This window comes from Heteronotia binoei, chromosome 18 (assembly GCF_032191835.1).
Source record: "Heteronotia binoei isolate CCM8104 ecotype False Entrance Well chromosome 18, APGP_CSIRO_Hbin_v1, whole genome shotgun sequence".
Taxonomy (NCBI): Eukaryota; Metazoa; Chordata; class Lepidosauria; order Squamata; family Gekkonidae; genus Heteronotia; species Heteronotia binoei.
This window is the reverse complement of record NC_083240.1, coordinates 5,987,713-6,007,061: the sequence shown is the minus strand read 5'-3', so window position 1 is coordinate 6,007,061 and position 19,349 is coordinate 5,987,713. Positions and strand designations below refer to the sequence as shown.

General features: G+C 49.7%; 1 protein-coding gene across 4 annotated transcripts in view; it reads right to left on the bottom strand.

Moving 5' to 3' along the window:
* Positions 1-19,349, bottom strand: part of CLSTN1 (calsyntenin 1) — a 103,003-nt gene that overhangs the window by 25,406 nt on the left and 58,248 nt on the right. For all 4 annotated transcript variants that reach the window (XM_060258877.1, XM_060258878.1, XM_060258879.1 and 1 more), the window contains 6 exons: positions 14,677-14,885; positions 12,823-12,972; positions 12,530-12,715; positions 10,588-10,836; positions 6,490-6,611; positions 4,842-5,004 (listed from right to left, as the gene is read on the bottom strand). In XM_060258877.1, the coding sequence (XP_060114860.1) occupies positions 4,842-5,004; positions 6,490-6,611; positions 10,588-10,836; positions 12,530-12,715; positions 12,823-12,972; positions 14,677-14,885 (1,079 nt within the window). The remainder of the gene's footprint in view (positions 1-4,841; positions 5,005-6,489; positions 6,612-10,587; positions 10,837-12,529; positions 12,716-12,822; positions 12,973-14,676; positions 14,886-19,349) is intronic.

The window sequence follows — 19,349 nt, the reverse complement described above, 5'->3', positions numbered from 1 at the left end:
GACAGGATGCTGGACTAGATGGACCACTGGTCTGACCCAGCAGGGTTCTTCTGATGTTCTTATGAAGGCCTCGGCCTCTATGCTCTGCCGTTGGACCTCCAAAGGAACTGGTTGGCCACTGTGTGAGACAGGATGCTGGACTAGAAGGACCTCTGGTCTGATCCAGCAGGGCTCTTCTGATGTTCTTATGAAGGCCTCAGTCTCTATGCCCTGTTGTTGGCCCTCCAGAGGAACTGGCTGGCCTCTGTGTGAGACAGGAGGCTGGACTAGATGGACCACTGGTCTGACCCAGCAGGGCTCTTCTGATGTTCTAATGAAGGCCTCAGCCTCTCTGCTCTGCTGTTGGCCCCCCAGAGGAACTGGTTGGTTGGCCACTGTGTGAGACAGGATGCTGGACTAGATGGACCACTGCTCTGACCCAGCAGGGTTCTTCTGATGTTCTTATGAAGGCCTCGGCCTCTATGCTCTACCGTTGGACCTCCAGAGGAGCTGGTTGGCCACTGTGTGAGACAGGATGCTGGACTAGATGGACCACTGGCCTGACCCAGCAGGGTTCTTCTGATGTTCTTATGAAGGCCTCGGCCTCTATGCTCTGCCGTTGGACCTCCAAAGGAGCTGGTTGGCCACTGTGTGAGACAGGATGCTGGACTAGAAGGACCTCTGGTCTGATCCAGCAGGGCTCTTCTGATGTTCTTATGAAGGCCTCAGTCTCTATGCCCTGTTGTTGGCCCTCCAGAGGAACTGGCTGGCCTCTGTGTGAGACAGGATGCTGGACTAGAAGGACCACTGGTCTGACCCAGCAGGGCTCTTCTGTTGTTCTAATGAAGGCCTCAGCCTCTCTGCTCTGCTGTTGGCCCCCCAGAGGAACTGGTTGGTTGGCCACTGTGTGAGACAGGATGCTGGACTAGATGGACCACTGGTCTGACCCAGCAGGGTTCTTCTGATGTTCTTATGAAGGCCTCGGCCTCTATGCTCTGCCGTTGGACCTCCAAAGGAGCTGGTTGGCCACTGTGTGAGACAGGATGCTGGACTAGATGGACCACTGGTCTGACCCAGCAGGGCTCTTCTGTTGTTCAACACTCAAATACTGGAGCCAGGCCACCTCCTCAAGCTCTACAACCAGGATATTCCCTCATCTGAGATCCATCCTTAAAACTGGACATTGCACAAAGGTATATGCAAAGTCCTGAACCGCTTCAAGAGCCACGCAAATATGTGTGAAAGAGCCACACGCCACTCCCGAGTTGCAGTTTGGCCTTCGAAGGTCACTGATTTACATATCTTGAGCAGCAGAACAATATTGTGTTCTTAATTTTTGGGATACGGAGGATAAAAGGATGGAGACTTTTGTTGCTCCTGCCAAGGTTCTCTTGGGAGCATTATCTCTAAGCGACTCCCCCGCCGCTCCAAGATTCCAAGTAGAGCGAGGTGCCTGGTCCATAATAAGCAGCTTCACACAATAATCCTTAATTTTCTCCCAAAAAAAGCAGAAATGTTGAAAGGATGTGTCAAGCTTATTAAGACCGCGAGGGCACATTTCATCAGAAAAAGGCCTATTCAAAAATATTCCTTGCTTTCTAGCTTCTCATTTATTTCTGGTGTGTGCATTTTAAAGCTTTTCTTGTCGTTCCGTCGCACAGCCGAGTCCGATTCTTTGCGACCCCACGGCCCAAGTCACGCCAGGCTCTCCTGTCTTTCACCATCCTCCGAAGTCTGCTCAAATTCGTGTTTGTTACATCGGTAACGCTGTCCAGCCATCTCCTCTTCTGCCGTCCCCTTCTTCTTTCGCCTTCTGTCTTTCCCAGCATCAGGATCTTCTTCTCCAGGGAGCGTTCCCTTCTCATTTGGTGGCCAAAGTATTTGAGCTTCAGCTTCAGCATCTGACCTTCCAGGGAACAGTCTGGGTTGATTTCCCTTAGGACCGACTGATTGGATCTTCTTGCAGCCCGAGGGACTCTCAAGAGTCATCTCCAGCACCAAAGCTTTTAGACCTGTTTAAAATATTCTGCTACGTCACGGCTAAGATTTTGACTCAGCCTTACAGGAGATCTGGCCACCCCGGATGGGTTTTCACGGTGAGAGAGATTCTCGCCCTTGCCTGCCCTCCTCATCACAGCCCTGGGCTTCCTTGGCGGCCTCCCATTCAAACACCAGCCAGGGCCAACCTTGCTTAGTAGTTTTGACAAGATCCAGCTAGCCTGGGCTATGGTGGCTTGGGGAAGGAGGGGGGGGGCATTGCTTCCTTTTCAGACCCATTCAGAATACCTTCGAAATGTGAACAGATGAAGCTGCCTTTTACTGAATCAGACCCTCCTCGGTCCACCCAAGTCAGTCTTGTCTACTCAGACGGGTAGCGTCTCTCCAGGGTCTCAAAGCTGAGGTTTTTCACGCCTACTTGCCTGGACCCTTTTGAGTTGGAGATGCCAGTTGGAGATGTCAGATGTGTGTCGAGAAGTGGGAGGGGGGAGAAAGAGAGACAGAGACAAACAAGAGACGGACAAAGACAGAGAGACAGAGAAAAGAGCTTCGGAGAGCTCTTTGCAAAATGAAAGTACGGCCCACTGAACCAGGTATTGTCTACTCTGAGAAGCAGCTGGCCTGTGAAGTCTTTCACAGCCTGGCTCATTGCGTCCCTCATAAGGTGGGGGGGAGGTGAGAGAGACAGAGAGGGGGGGGGGAAAGAGCGAGAGTGAGACTGAGACTGTGTGCAGAAAGCGTTGTTGGTAACCCACATCCTCTTCTTCTTTCATCCTTTGATGCATCCCGAGATCCATTTTTTGAAGATGCTGACGAGGAACGCTTCAGCGGCCTGGGAGTCTATGACTCAGCACCATGCAGTCTCCGGAGGGCAGCTGTTCCAACCTGCTCTGCATGTTAAAGCTTACTGGCGCTGCTGGGTTTCTTTTTATAGCTCTAAAGCAGCAGATCCACTAAGGGAGGGGGGGGGGAACACACACACCCTGAAAGCCGGAGCAGCGCTCTGGCAAACATCACAAAAGGAAAAGCGTGATCCCAGGCAGGTTCACGTCAAGGCTGACGTCTGCCCGAGCGAATGTAGGATGGTAGCCTCGGCTCTGTCTTGACTTCTGGCTTGTAACCCAGACTGAGAACGCAAAGTCCTTCGTTCCTGGGGGAAGGGCAGGACTCGTTTTGTTGGCTCTGCCGTAACTGCAGCCAAGATTTATTTATTTAATTTGGGGGGGGGCAGGGGGGGGAGTCGATGGTCATTTTCACGGCTGCTGGTGCTTCCCCCAGTGTGTATCTAAACTGCTGTCAAGTTGCATCTGAATAATGGTGATCCTGCAGGGCAAAAGGGAAACAGAGGTGGGCTTGCCATTGCCTGCCTCTGCATAGCGCCCCTGGACTTCCTTAGGGCTCTCCCATCCAAGTACTAACCAGGACTGACCCTGTTTAGTTTCCAAGATCTGATGAGACTGGACCAGCTGGGCCCATCCAGGTCGAAGCAAGAGACAAACAGAGCTGGGCTTGCCATTGCCTGCCTCTGCATAGCGACCCTGGACTTCCTTAGGGCTCTCCCATCCAAGTATTAACCAAGACTGACCCTGTTTAGTTTCCAAGATCTGATGAGACTGGACCAGCTGGGCCCATCCAGGTCGAAGCAAGAGACAAATAGAGGTGGGCTTGCCATTGCCTGCCTCTGCACAGAGACCCTAGATTTCCTTAGGACTCTCCCATCCAAGTATTAACCAGGACTCACCCTGCTTAATTAGTTTCCAAGATCTCATGAGACCGGGCCAGCTGGGCCCATCCAGGTCGAAGCAAGAGACAAATAGAGGTGGGCTTGCCATTGCCTGCCTCTGCACAGAGACCCTAGATTTCCTTAGGACTCTCCCATCCAATTATTAACCAGGACTCACCCGGCTTAGTTTCCAAGATCTCATGAGACTGGGCCAGCTGGGCCCATCCAGGTCGAAGCAAGAGATGAACAGAGGCGGGCTTGCCATTGCCTGCCTCTGCATAGAGACCCTGGACTTCCTTGGAGGTCTCCCACCCACTTGCTAACCAGGGTCCACCCTGCTTAGCTTTGGAGATCTGACGAGACTGGGCTAGCCTGGGCTATCCAGGTCAGGACAGAGATGAAGAGAAGTGTGGTTTGCCATTGCCTGCCTCTGTGTAGCAAAACCCCGGATGTCTTTGGAGATCTCCCACCGGGGCCGATCCTGCTTGGCTTCTGACACCTGATGAGAGCAGGCTAGCCTGGGCTCATCCAGGTCAGGACAAATAGGTTACTTGCTGCATTGTGTGTCAGGTGCCCTCCAGTCACAACCGACTTATCGTGACCCCATAGGGCTTTCAAGGCAACAGAGGTGACTTGCCATGGCCTGCCTCTGCGTAGCGACCCTGGCATTCTTGGTGGTCTCCTTTCCAAATACAGACTGGGGCCGGCCCTGTTTACCTCCTGAGATCTGACGAGATCAGGCTGGCATGAGCCATCAGTACTTCCAGGGCTTTTTTTGTAGCAGGAACTCCTTTGCATCTAAGGCCACATAACCTTGATGTTGCCAATCGTCCAAGAGTTTGCAGGGCTCTCGGTAGAGGGCCTACTGTAAGCTACAGGAGGACTGGCTACACCAGGAAGGTATGGCCTAATATGCAAAGGAGTTCCTGCTGCAAAAAAAGCCCTGGGCACTTCCAAAGCATAGAATGCCACAAATAAGCAGAAAAATACTTGACACTGCATCTTTCATTGCCACTTGTGCCTCTCACTGAGTCTTGGCAGGCAAGCAGCCTGCAGCCTTCCATGACCACAAGCTACCTGCTCTGCCCAACAGAGACTCCATAACTGAATCTCCAGTGGCCAATCAGAAACACTGCATTACCTTGCCAACATGCTCCGACCACCAGCTGGGACTCTATTCTGGAGGGGTGAAGCGGGTAATCCTCTGTCACCGGGAATGGATCGAAGGAGACACCATCGACGTAGAGCGTCACCGTCGGCAGTTCTGCGTTGAGGACATAATGATGCCATTCCTTGTCACACACCTGGGGGGAAACGACAACAACAACTAATTTTTAATGGGCCAGCTATCCTGCCTTTCATATCTAGAGAGGTCTTTGGACATGCCTGGTTCTTCAAGAGAATGGGCAAAAACCTAAAGTAAGTCACAATCTCAGTTCTTAATAAAAAGGAGTGCTTCACAGAACTCTTTGCAGAATTATAGTATGGCCCATTTAACCAGGTATTGTCTACTCTGAGAGGCAGATGTGAAGTCTTTCACAGCCTGGCTCTCTTGAGTTCCTTGTAAGTCAAGATGAAAGAACTGAGCCTGGGATCTGGATGCACACAAAACACACCAGTAAAATATCAAAAGAGCCCTGCTGGATCAGGCTAATTGTCCATCAGGTCCACCTTCCTGTCTCACCCAGTGGACAACCAGTTCCTCTGGAGGGCCAACAACATGGCAGAGAGGCCAAGGCCTTCCCCTGAGAAGAACATCAGAAGAGCCCTGCTGGATCAGACCAGTGAGGGTCCATCTAGTCCAGCCTCCTGTCTCACACAGTGACCAACCAGTCCTTCTGAATGGCCAACTACAGGGCTTAGAGGCCTTCAGAAGAACATTAAAAGGAGCCCTGCTGGATCAGACCAGAGGTCCATCTAGTCCAGCCTCCTGTCTCACACAGTGGTCAGCCAGTTCCTCTGAAGATCCAACAACAGGGCAGAGAGGCCGAGACCTTCCCCTGAGAAGATCATCAGAAGAGCCCTGCTGGATCAGACCAGTGAGGGTCCATCTAGTCCAGCCTCCTGTCTCACACAGTGGTCAGCCAGTTCCTCTGAAGATCCAACAACAGGGCAGAGAGGCCGAGGCCTTCCCCTGAGAAGATCATCAGAAGAGCCCTGCTGGATCAGACCAGTGAGGGTCCATCTAGTCCAGCCTCCTGTCTCACACAGTGGTCAGCTAGTTCCTCTGAAGATCCAACAACAGGGCAGAGAGGCCGAGGCCTTCCCCTGAGAAGAACCTCAGAAGAGCCCTGCTGGATCAGACCAGGGAGGGTCCATCTAGTCCAGCCTCCTGTCTCACACAGTGGTCAGCCAGTTCCTCTGAAGATCCAACAACAGGGCAGAGAGGCCGAGACCTTTCCCTGATGTTGTCTCCTGGCTCTGGGATTCAGAGGTTTTCTCTCAACAGATCAAGGCTTGTGAGAGAGGACTCCACTGCTTTCTTATCTTCCGAGCGTGGGAAGCAAAGACCAAGGAACAGACTTGCTTATTGTAAGCCTATGCCCAAACACCAGATGTCCTTTAACTGGATATGCCAGAGAATGAACTTGGGGCTTCCTACAGGAAAGAAAAGCGTGTTCCCTGCCCCTGGGCTATGGTTCCAGGTATGAGAGCAAAAAGAGTCTTCCATTGGCCCGATCGGAGTCACCCTGTTTTTGTTTTGCTGCCTCGAGTTCCCTACTTGGAAATAAAACAAAGTTAGTGTATAAATTCAACAGGGCGGAAAGCCGGCCTCCCCTCCAACGCACCTGGTTCAGTTTCCAGTGGAATTCTGCCGGTTTGTAGCTCTGACCCTCGGAAGGATCCTGGCGGAAGAGGAAGACGAGCCGGCAATTGTGCACGTACAGAGAGTAGTGGTGCCGGTTCATGTCTGCGTGAGGAAGAGGAGATCCATTACCACTCTTCCTGTCTCCCCCCCTCTCCAAAGGCATGTTTCTGAAACAGTTGTTAGCAGAGGTGGGATTCTAGCAGGAGCTCCTTTGCATATTAGGCCGCACACCCTGATGTAGCCAATCCTCCAAGAGCTTACAAGGCTCTTTTTTGTAAGGTCTTGGAGGATTGGCTACATCAGGGGTGTGTGGCCTAATATGCAAAGGAACTCCTGCCAGAATCCCACCCCTGGTTGTTAGTAAGCTACTGCATTATGCGTTACGCTGAGAAGGAAACAAGCAAAAATAAGAGAGTTGTGTTCATCCACAGCAAAATCCGAAAGCAAAAGCCATGCGTTGTCTCCCATTAGGGGACCCACATTGTCTTTGTAACTTCATAACCCAGAGCTGGCGTTTCAGCACATTGGAGAAACATCATTTTTGCATGCACTCAGCCATTCAAAATTTGTGTGGGGGGTACAATGGAAGGAGGAGGAGGGGGAGGAGAAGATTGGATCTATACCCTGCTCTTTACTTGCACTCAGAGCGGTTTCCAATCTCCTTCCCTTCTTCTCCCCACAACAGACACCCTGTGAGGTAGGTGGGGCTGAGAGGGCCTGTTGAGAACTGCTCTTGAGAGAACAGCTCTATCCAGGTGGGCAGCCGTGTTGGTCTGAAGCAGTAGAACAAAGTAGAAGTTGCACCTTTAGGACCAACAAAGTTTTATTCAGAATGTAAGCTTTCGTATGCAGGCATACCTCGTCTGAAGAAGCACGCATACATACGAAAGCTTACATTCTGAATAAAACTTTGTTGGTCTTAAAGGTGCAACTTGACTCCTACTTAGCTCTGCCAGACTGACCCAAGGTCATGGCAGCAGCTGCATGTGGAGGAGTGGGGAATCAAACCTGGCTCTCCCAGATAAAAGTCTGTGCACTTAACCACGACACCAGACTGGCTCTCAGACCAGCAATGGGAAAGACTGAACTGACGTCTGCTTTGTTATTATTGCATTTATTTATTTGTTACTGGGTTCCATGGAGGGTCAATTTAGATCCAGGCAGGGGTGGAATTCTAGCAGGAGCTCCTTTGCATGTTGGGCCACACCCCCTGATGTGGCCAGTTCTCCAAGAGCTTACAAGGCTCTTTTTTGTAAGCTCTTGGAGGATTGGCTACATCAGGGGTGTGTGGCCTAAAATGCAAAGGAGCCTCCTGCTAGAATTCTACCCCTGGATCCAGTGTTCCCAGTATGCTGCCAATGGGCACCGAGGCACCTGCCAACACTTTTCCTGGTAGCCCCCAAATTTTTGTTTTTTAGAAAATGGGTGGGACCTGGTGAGACTTTTGCCCGGCAAGGTTTCTGATTGGCCACAGGAGTTTTAATTGTCTGTGCAGATTAAAGGGCATCCTGTCAAACAAGAGCTTCTGCCAGAAATGTTAAAGGAGTTGCTATTATTGCTATATGTGACCTCGCTCCCTGACCTTTTGCAGCTGGTCTCTTGTGGGAGCCATTTTGCGGTTGTGCCTGCCGTCTGCAATTCCAAAGGTGCCCGTGGACTCAAAAGGGTCGAGGACCCCCAATTTCAATCAAGGCACCCCCCCCCACTTCCCTTCAAAAGGGATTCAGACAAACTGGCAAATACAGCGAAACTTCTGCAGTTCCGAGAGAGAAGGGCTCTGAAACTCTGACGGCCTACGGAGATTTCAGCTTGTTCTACAAGTGCTGCGCTTGGAATCTAGAGCATGCAGGACCCACAAAAATAAAAACGACACTCAGGGGAAAGGGATGCTTCGTGTTTGCAGTACTGCTGAGAGAATAAGCAAAAAAATCTTGCAAACGAAGATCCGGCGGCTCAGAAAGTGAATTCTTTGAGGTGGCTCATCACCATCTTAAGGGTGTGTGTTTCTAATTTCCTCACCCCTTTCCAATCTAATTACTTATTTATTTTTTATTTATTTTATTTAATGGACTTATATCCCGCCCTTCTCACCGAAGTGTCTCAGGGCGGCTCACAACATAATGATTCATACAATTCCATTTAAAACATTTACAGATACAATAAAAGCATAGTTAATAAAACAAGATAAAATAAAGCCAGCGGTCTATAAGAGCATTTTGTTCCATCCAAAGATGTTCCATCCAAAGTATCAGTTAGGTGTTATAGGCCTGCCGGAAGAGGGTTTCCAGAAGCTCCAGATTTTTTTTTTTAATTAAGGGAGGGGGAGTGACTCTTCATTGGCCCCGCTCTGGCTCACAGCTCAAAAAAGTGATCTTGGCTATTAGACTGGCCCTTTTGATCAGGTCTAGCTGGAAGTGAACTGAGCTGACAATTTTCTAGTTTTGTTCTCAGCTCAACAGACTGATGTGAACGGCTTAAAAATTTGGCTTTTGGTGTAGTGGTTAAGTGTGCGGACTCTTACCTGGGAGAACTGAGTTTGATTCCTCACTCCCCCACCTGCAGCTGCTGGGATGGCCTTGGGTCAGTCATAGCTGACTGTGGAGAAAGAGAATCAAGCCCAGTTCTCCAGATTAGAGTCCGCTGCTTTCAGTCTCTACACCAAACCAGGTCTTAAGGGGAAGGGGGCGTTGCTAGTTTGTGATGGACCTGGAAGCCCATTTAGAGTTGTGGGGATTGGGGGGGGGGGCATTGATAAGGATCTTATAATAGTCCGGGCATTTCTTTATTTACTAGGGGCATCCGTGTTGTCCTGAAAAGGCCACCTCTGAGTCACCTTTTACTGTCTGCTTTAAAAACATATGTTAAAATGACTCCATTTACTAGGGACTGACCACCAAATCTCCAAGAACTTAGTTCCTCCTTGTTTTATTATTTAAAAATGATAAAACAGATGTTAGTAACATTGACATCTACCACCAAAGAGAGCCAATTTGGTGTAGTGGCTAAGTGCGCAGACTCTTACCTGGGAGAACTGAGTTTGATTCCCCACTCCTCCACCTGCAGCTGCTGGAATGGCCTTGGGTCAGCCATAGCTCTCGCAGGAGTTGTCCTTGAAAGGACAGCTTCTGGGAGAACTCTCTCAGCCCCACCCACCTCACAGGGTGGCTGTTGTGAGGGGGGAAGATATAGGAGATTGTAAGCCACTCTCTCTGATTCAGAGAGAAGGTCGGGGTAAACTCTGTAGTCTTCTTCTTCTCTCCTTAGAGATCCAGTGTGATTCAGCAGTTAGAGCACTGGACTCTGACCTGGGAGATGCCACGTTCAAATTCTCACTTGCTAGAGAACCTTGGACACCCCTCACCTTTTCTCAGCCTGACCTATTTCACAGGGCCGTTGCAAAGGTAAACTGGAGGGGAGGTATGTTTACTCGTCACACACACACCCTGACTTCTTTGGAGGAAGGATGGGTAAAAATGTAAGACGGGATATCAGACAGTTGTTGGTTTTTGTTTTGTTTTTAAAAACCAATCAAAATTACTGCTCCATTCTCTGGATGAACAAAGAGAGCATTCTTTGGCTCCTCTAAGGTACATTTTGTGGAATCCACGTTATCGCATTTCCTGCGTGTTGATACGATCTTTCAAAATTCCTGTTGGAAGCACTGAGAGAGAAAGCTATTCACACGAGGGGGGAGGAGGAGAGGAGAAAGAAATATGCTCTCCTGGAACCAAATCAAGACTTTTGTGCACTCAGTTCCCTTTACAAAGATACCAAGGAATCATATTGCAACAACGATAAGAGAGCAGAACGGTGCCCAAGCGGGAGCGCCCAATCTGTCACAACCGGCTGGAATTAACAAGAGAGATGGAGGAAAAACTGTTGTATGGGGAAACGCTGGCTGATAAACACTTCGCTGCAAGAGAAGCATAAAACTATATTTTGTGTGAAATGAAATTTTAAAAGAATGTTGGTGAACATTCAATGACATCGAAACAGACCAGCCAATAGCACGGGGCGTTTCAGTTAGAATAAAAACTAGTTGCCCATTTGCCCGTTGGGACAGTGAAATTTTCCAAACCTGTCTTGTCGGAATTACAGAGGATGGTCTCCTTTTCCCTAGACCCGGGCCCGTGCCTCATCCACACGGAGATCACGAAGGGCTCCTTCATGTTGACCGTGACGATGCTGTCTGGAACCTTCACGGCTTGGGTGCCGTTGAACTCGAAGACTTGATCGCTGTCGTGGCCGTTGTCTGTGGGGAGGCCGACCGTCCAGTTGGCAGTGTTACTCGGAGGGGGGAGCAGCTCGGCTGTGCCGGAGGAAGCACCTGCAATTAAAGGATCGTCACGAACAGTGTACCTGTCTCACCTGAGCCCTACGCTTTCAGCATCGGCAATGCCAGAAAGTACTGTGCAGACTTTAAAGCTCTGAATGACACTTGCCCACGACTGAACCCACAGGTCAAGATCCCGCTTTCCTGGCTAGAATTTGTGCTCTGGCCCCAAGGGCAAAAGACCGCCCCTTTTCCCACTCTGGGCTGAGAATACACATTATGTTCCATTTGCCTTTCAATGGCAGAATTTTAAATTACATCTCCTGCCATCCAGTCTCCAAGACCAGTGGTTTGTCATTGTCATGATCCTAGGCCTAGTGAGGCCTACAGGCTCCAGAGAGGCCTGTGTAGGAGTAGCTACAAGACCTACATCTCCTAGGATCCCTTCTGCCCCCTCTGATGGGGTGAAAGCAGTTTTGGAGGGAAAATTGGCTCACAAGGGTGGGACCTAGGAGGAAAGCATAAATAAGCTAAGCTGCAGACAGGGTTGTTCTCTCTGGAGAGGCTGCAGTCTGGCGAGAAGGCAGCAGGAGAGATTCCTCACCCAAGGAGGTGAGTCTGTTTGGTATTAGAAGAAGGGGTGTTGAATTCATTTGTTATGAGGACTGGATCTGACCTAAATGAAATCTTGTCGGGCTGTGCCATGCCATGTGTGTCCCTATTTAAGGTTAGGTCGCAGAGATATAAACTTTTAAAAAGACACAAACGTAACTAAAGATTTGTTTAAAACTTAAAATAAAACATGCTTAAAACATTAGCACTTGTTGGTCTTAAAGGTACTTTCTTTGCATTTCTCCCACGGGATCTAGAGAACTAGGCAAAGGAAGATCTGGCTCTTTTTCCAGGGGACCAGGACGGGGAGGAGCCTCAGCCAATGGAGAAAATAGAGGCTTTGCTCTGTAGCTCCTGTGCAATTGAGCAAGCCTTGCGAAGCAAGCTGAGATGCAGAAGGAAGCAAGAGAGAGGGAGAAGGAAGCAGACAAGAGCCAGTTGCTCAGGGACCTGATAGGAGCCCTCCGGGGGCCTGATTCAGCCCCCAGACCGCATGATTGACACCCCTGGTCCAGTTAGATGCATCAGGGCTTTTATTTCTTTATAGCACCCTTTACTATTTTTTAAATTCACTGTGCACTGTGTTCTAGAGCACTTATAATAAAACCTGTTGTTCTATTGCCTGGGTCCTCGCGACTCTTTGGTCACGCACAGAAGGTGTTTTGTTAAGAAGGAAAGACAGGGGTGGTTGGGTGCTCTGGGCCCTCCCAAACAGATCCTTATCAGAGTGGTGGCAGTCAGTGAAAGCCCTTCCTGAGGGACGGTGGCTCAGTGGTAGAGCATCTGCTTGGGAAGCAGAAGGTCCCAGGTTCAATCCCTGGCATCTCCAAAAAAGGGTCCAGGTGTGAAGATCCTCAGCTTGAGACCCTGGAGAGCCGCTGCCAGTCTGAGTAGAGAATACTGACTTTGATGGACCGAGGGTCTGGTTCAGTATAAGGCAGCTTCATATGTTCATATGTCCCCTGCTTTGTGACAGTCTTTACTGCACCTACCCTGAGAGGCCAGGTGTGACTCTGGAACTGCCTTCACTGCTAATGACCCCCTCCCCAATTTTGGTGAGAGACTGAGGATTCCCAGGAACACTGAAACCATTGCACCCCGTGATTCCTCCCCTGTTAGCAAAGCGAGACCTTACCACACAGCCTGTGAAGGGATTTCTCGGAGTAAGTATCTCGGTCGCAGCCTTTCCCGATGTGGTTTGTCTCCAGCTCGATGGAGGCTTGCACGGAAGTGACGGGCTCATCACACGTCTCCAGATGGATGTTGGGGAAGAGAGCCAGGGAGCCCGTCCCAGGTTCGTATTCCATTCGCTTGCTCCAGCCTGAGCTCGGAAGGAAAAGAGAGCCGTCAGGCACCCTCACGCTGCCGGACAGGCGTTCAGCTGCGGCGCGACAAAGCGGTCAGTGGCGAGGATGGCCCTGCACTCACCTTGCCAGCCGGGCTTGCACGTCGGCTTAATGCTGATCTTCACCAGCACGTCCTCCGCCGCTCGCTTCTTCCCGCAGTCATAGGCCGTCACGGTGAGCTTGTACTGGTGTTCCTTGCCGTAATTGAGCTTCTCTGTGTTCTTAACGTAACCTGAAAGAGCCATTCCAGCCATTAACAAACCCTGTTTTTAACCATATGGAGCCAACTTCTACCGAGTTGGAACACCAATCTAGTTGGGACTCTGTGTTCTCTGCCCGAGCTGCCACCAATCACAGGACGGGAGTGTCTTCCCTGGTACCTGCCTACCCAAGATCCTCTGGGAGCTGAGCTTGGGATACTCTGCACCAGCAGTGGAATTCTCACAGGAGCTCCTTTTTGTAAGCTCTTGGAGGACTGGCTACATCAGGACTGCGTGACCTGATATGCAAAGGAGCTCCTGCTAGAATTCCACCCCTGCTCTGCATGTAAAGCAGATGTGCCACCACAGAGCTCTGGGCTGTGCCCCTGAAAAAGTGAACATGTGAAGCTGCCACACATCTGGTCAGACCACTGGTCTGGCTAGCTCTGTGCTGCCTAGCTCAGGTTTCCAAGGGTCCAAGGCAGAGAAAGGGTCGCTACAAGAATGTGGATATGGCCGAGGCTGAACCTCGGACAGAGGTGGACAGAACTTGGGTTAAGAACATAAGAGAAGCCATGTTGGATCAGGCCAATGGCCCATCCAGTCCAGCACTCTGTGTCACACAGTGGCCAATATATATATATATACACACAGAGACAGAGAGGCTAATGGCCACTGATGGACCTCCGCTCCATATTTTTATCCAATCCTCTCTTGAAGCTGGGTATGCTTGTAGCCGCCACCACCTCCTATGGCAGTGAATTCCACATGTTAATCACCCTTTGGATGAAGAAGGACTTCCTTTTATCTGTTTTAACCTGACTGCTCAGCAATTTCATTGTTTTCTACTCCAGGGAATGTCTTCTGCGCCTTGAACCACAAGGAAATGCTGGGGACGAGTTTTAATAAAAACATAATAAACTCCTGGTCTCCCAAGTCAGGGCCAGGCATATTGAAGAGGAAGAAGACAACTGCAGATTTATACCCTGCCCTTCTCTCTGAATCAGTCTCAGAGAGGCTTACAATCTCCTATATCTTCTCCCGCCACAACCGACACCCTGTGAGGAGGGTGGGGCTGAGAGAGTCCTCACAGCAGCTGCTCTTTCAAGGACAATTCCTGCGATAGCTATGGCTAGCCCAAGGCCATTCCAGCAGCTGCAAGTGGAGGAGTGGGGAATCAAACCCGCTTCTCCCAGATAAGAGTCCACACACTTCACCACCACACCAAACTGGCTCTCTGCAGCATGCTCCAGGGAGCCTTGCCGAATCATGCAAGAACACAGCCAAGCCCAGGCGAGTGTTATTACCCCAGTGAACTGAAAATTCCACGAAGCATCGTGGCGTGCCCTGTCACTTCTCTCTGGCTGCACACTGCGGAACAAGAACTGAAATGAATTCTGTGGTCCTCGTTTCAGCTGAAATAAGGACGGTGAGACTGGCAAGGCGTCTTTCAAGGATGCCTATCTAGCCCTGCGAGTTTGGTCTTAAAAGGAGAATCTCCAGGAAGTTTGCAAACATAATCAGGGTACTTCGAAAGCATTTCGAAATGTCCTTATTTTTGTAGGCAGAAAGGAAACAAGGTAAAGAAAAGGGAGTTCTTCCAATTATACCATCCAGCCATACGGATAAAAATGGAGTAGCTTTAAATGCATGCGCATCATCGGACTGATTGCTTATCATTCCAGGAACACAGAACAAGCCTGAACACCTGCCCCTCCCCCCCCCCTTTTGCTTACCATCTTTGTCGATTGCAAAGGGAACATCCGGAGTCACAATTTCGTAGCTGCATATTTGGCTGAACTGGGGAGAGCAGTCGGCGTCCATGGCTTCCACCCTCAGGATGCTGTCGTACCTCTTCCCTTCGATCACCGTCGCCTTGTAAGACTTCTCCTTGAACACGGGTGCGTACTCGTTTACATCGTTCACCTGGATGTGCACGGTCGCTCTGCAAAAAAGAACGGGCCCTTGTTGAACATTCGGCCAAGTTCGAGAAACAAAAGGACGCTGCAAGCTTTTGTCGCAGTCCGTCTTAGCGCCAGCGCCGGAGGAAGGCGAGGACAAGATTGCGCACGTCCTTAAATGCACCCAACCGCCGTACGTTGAGGCAGAAGTCAGAAAGCGGCCTATGGAGGTAGGGACCTCTGTATGATTGAGGCAGAAGTCAGAAAGCGGCCTATGGAGCTAGGGACCTCTGTATGATTGGGGACCCCGTTTTCTCTATTTGTATGTTCAGCTGAACGGGGACTGGATGCGAGACCCTCCTTTCCTTGCATGCAGCAAATGCATGAATGTTATCCTATACGGGAAGGAGCATGGCTCAGTGTCAGAACACCGGCTTGGGGTGCAGAAGGTCCCAAGTTGGAACCCCAACATCTCCAGTAAAAAAACCCCACATAAATCATAGAGTTGGAAGTCGTCTAGTCCAACCCCCCCCCCCCCCGCACAACTCAGGAACCTCACAAATACCTCCCCCTAACCAGATGGTAGGGGATGTGAAAGGGCTGAGAACCACTAGCAGCCGGAGTAAACAATACTGCCTCTGAGTCCGTAAAAGTCATGTGTTCGTGGGGCGGTACTGTTTCTAGAAGCTCCTGAACATTCAACTCCAAAAGTGTTGGGATTTTCCCTCTGCAAGAGTCCTCCGTACCACCCTGAGATCTAGGAGAAGCGTTTGGCAGTGAGTGATGAAGAGCAGGTTTCTGGTGTTGAGAGGAAGCAGAAGCACCTCTGCGTGTGCCTAAAGCGCTGCACCTCTTCCTCAGGGGAATCCGTGTGTGTCTAAAGTGCTGATTTATGGCAACCCCACAGGGCAAGAGACTTACAGCAGTGGCTTGCCATTGCCTGCCTGCGAGTAGCAACCCCGCACCTCTCTTGTCCAAGCACCAATCAGGGCCGACCCTGCTTAGCTTCTGAGATTTCATGAGACCAGGCCAGCCTTAGGCAATGCGATCACAGCAGCAGCATTACTTGTATTATTATCAGGGCTTTTCTTTTTGTAGCAGGAAGTCCTTTGCCTATTAGGCCGCACACCCTGATGTAGCCGGTCCTCCGAGAGCTTACAGGGCTCTTACTAAAAGGCCTACTGTAAGCTCCAGGGAGATTGGCTACATCAGGGGGGCGTGGCCTAATAGGCAAAGGAGTTCCTGCTACTGAAAAAGCTCTGATTAGGCTGCACACCCTGATGTAGCTGATCCTCCAAGAGCTTACAGGGCTCTTACTAAAGGGCCTACTGTAAGCTCCAGGAGGATTGGCTACATCAGGGGGGGCGTGGCCTAATAGGCAAAGGAGTTCCTGCTACAGAAAAAGCTCTGATTAGGCTGCACACCCTGATGTAGCCGATCCTCTGAGAGCTTACAGGGCTCTTACTAAAGGGCCTACTGTAAGCTCCAGGAGGATTGGCTATATCAGGGGGTGTGGCCTAATATGCAAAGGACTCCCTGCTACAAAAAGGCCACTATTATTAATAGGCTCTAGGTGATGTACAACAGCAAAGATACGTACAAAATCAATAAAAACCGGTTAGTTAAAACAAACTGCAATCCAACGGCATCCTTTATAACGTGCTACAGTTCTGCTTTCCGGACATCGGGAGCAGGGAATCCCACCTTAAGGGGAGGTAAGGGGGGGGGGTACATGTGAGGCACAATCTTATTATGGCAACCGTGTCGGGCTTTCCAGGCGAGAGACATTCAGAGGTGGTCTGGCATTGTCTGCTTCTGCCCAGCGACCTTGGACTTCCCTGGCGGTCTCCCATCCACGTATTAACCAAGGCCAACCCTGCTTAGCTTCCCAGGTCTGGCGAGAGCTGGGCCACCCAGGTTAGGGCTAGGGGAATTTAACTCACGCTCAAAGAGAGATAGGGAACAACAGGATGGATCAGGTGCAAGAGGGTTTTTTGCTCACTGGCCAACTCCAATCTCGGTCAGCAACTTCACGTGAGCAGATCTGCTGCGTTTTGCGAATGACATTTTATTAAGCTCTGAACGATGGCAGCTAAAATTAGGCTAAGTCACTGGCTAATTCAGACTTAAAGTCTCTCTCGTTTGTCTCGGTTTTCCAACAATACCAAATGCACAGAAATATCTCACAAAAGGGAAGGATCCACAAAACTTCCCAATGTCCAGAGGATACTCGGTCCTTCACGCTTCTTCTTCCATCTTGTGTGGTATCCAAAATCCATTCAAATCCAGGCTCCAAAGGTGATGTTTCCTTTACGTGCCCGTCAGCTTGGATCACGTTTCGCATTCAAGGCTTCCTCAGAGAGCCAATCTGCTAAATTTTTCTTTTTTAACGTCAACTAATAATCAAGTGGACTTAGTTGATGTCAAAAAGAAAAATTTAGCAGATTGGCTCTTTGAGGAAGCCTTGAATGCGAAATGTAATCCAAGTTGATGGGCACGTAAACATAAGAACATAAGAGAAGCCATGTTGGATCAGGCCAATGGCCCATCCAGTCCAACACTCTGTGTCACATAAGAACATAAGAGAAGCCCAGTTGGATCAGGCCAATGGCCCATCCAGTCCAACACTCTGTGTCACAGAAGAACATGAGAGAAGCCATGTTGGATCAGGCCAGTGGCCCATCCAGTCCAACACTCTGTGTCACATAAGGACAACAACAACAACAACAACAACAAATTTTATTTGTATCCCGCCCTCCCCGCCGGAGCAGGACATAAGAGAAGCCATGTTGGATCAGGCCAATGGCCCATCCAGTCCAACACTCTGTGTCACATAAGAACATGAGAGAAGCCATTTTGGATCAGGCCAATGGCCCATCCAGTCCAGCACTCTGTGTCACATAAGAACGTGAGAGAAGCCATGTTGGATCAGGCCAATGGCCCATCCAGTCCAGCACTCTGTGTCACATAAGAACATAAGAGAAGCCATGTTGGATCAGGCCAATGGCCCATCCAGTCCAACACTCTGTGTCACATAAGAACATAAGAGAAGCCCAGTTGGATCAGGCCAATGGCCCATCCAGTCCAACACTCTGTGTCACATAAGAACATGAGAGAAGCCATGTTGGATCAGGCCAATGGCCCATCCAGTCCAACACTCTGTGTCACATAAGAACATGAGAGAAGCCATGTTGGATCAGGCCAATGGCCCATCCAGTCCAACACTCTGTGTCACATAAGAACATGAGAGAAGCCATGTTGGATCAGGCCAATGGCCCATCCAGTCCAACACTCTGTGTCACATAAGAACATGAGAGAAGCCATGTTGGATCAGGCCAATGGCCCATCCAGTCCAACACTCTGTGTCACATAAGAACATGAGAGAAGCCATGTTGGATCAGGCCAATGGCCCATCCAGTCCAACACTCTGTGTCACATAAGAACATAAGAGAAGCCATGTTGGATCAGGCCAATGGCCCATCCAGTCCAGCACTCTGTGTCACATAAGAACATGAGAGAAGCCATGTTGGATCAGGCCAATGGCCCATCCAGTCCAACACTCCGTGTCACATAAGAACATAAGAGAAGCCATTTTGGATCAGGCCAATGGCCCACCCAGTCCAACACTCCGTGTCACACAGTGGCAAAAAAAAATTATATATATATACACACACACACACACACACAGAGACATACACACACACTGTGGCTAATAGCCACTGATGGACCTCTGCTCCATATTTTTATCCAATCCCCTCTTGAAGCTGGCTATGCTTGTAGCCGCCACCACTTCCTGTGGCAGTGAATTCCACATGTTAATCACCCTTTGGGTGAAGAAGTACTTCCTTTTATCCATTTTAACCTGACTGCTCAGCAATTTCATCGAATGCCCACGAGTTCTTGTATTGTGAGAAAGGGAGAAAAGGACTTCTTTCTCTACTTTCTCCATCCCATGCATAATCTTGTAAACCTCTCTCATGTCACCCCGCAGTCGACGTTTCTCCAAGCTAAAGAGCCCCAAGCGTGTTAACCTTTAAAGAGAACATCACCTTTGGAGCCTGGATTTGAATAGAATTTGGATACCGCACAAGATGGAATAAGAAGCGTGAAGGAGTGAGTATTCTCTGGACATATGAAGTTTTGTGGATCCTTTCCTTTTGTGAGATATTTTTGTATACTGTGCATTTGGTATTGTTGGAAAACAGAGACAAACAAGAGAGACTTCATATATATTTTTATTGTGTGTTTTGTACACAGTTGTTGCTTTCTGCTGTTATATACTGTGTTGCCACTTTTTTGAGGTGTAATTCAGAGTTAAGGCAGACTTGATTACTACCCAAGATCTGAAGCAAGACACATCTCACACACACACACACAAAGGAAAGCAATAACGGTCAGTGGATGGGAAGGGAAAAAGAAGTGACAGTTTGCCAAACACCTACGGTGTTCCACGTTTTGCCAGAAAAGTCTACAAGGAAATCTGGGTCTGCCAATCCTTTCTACTTGTA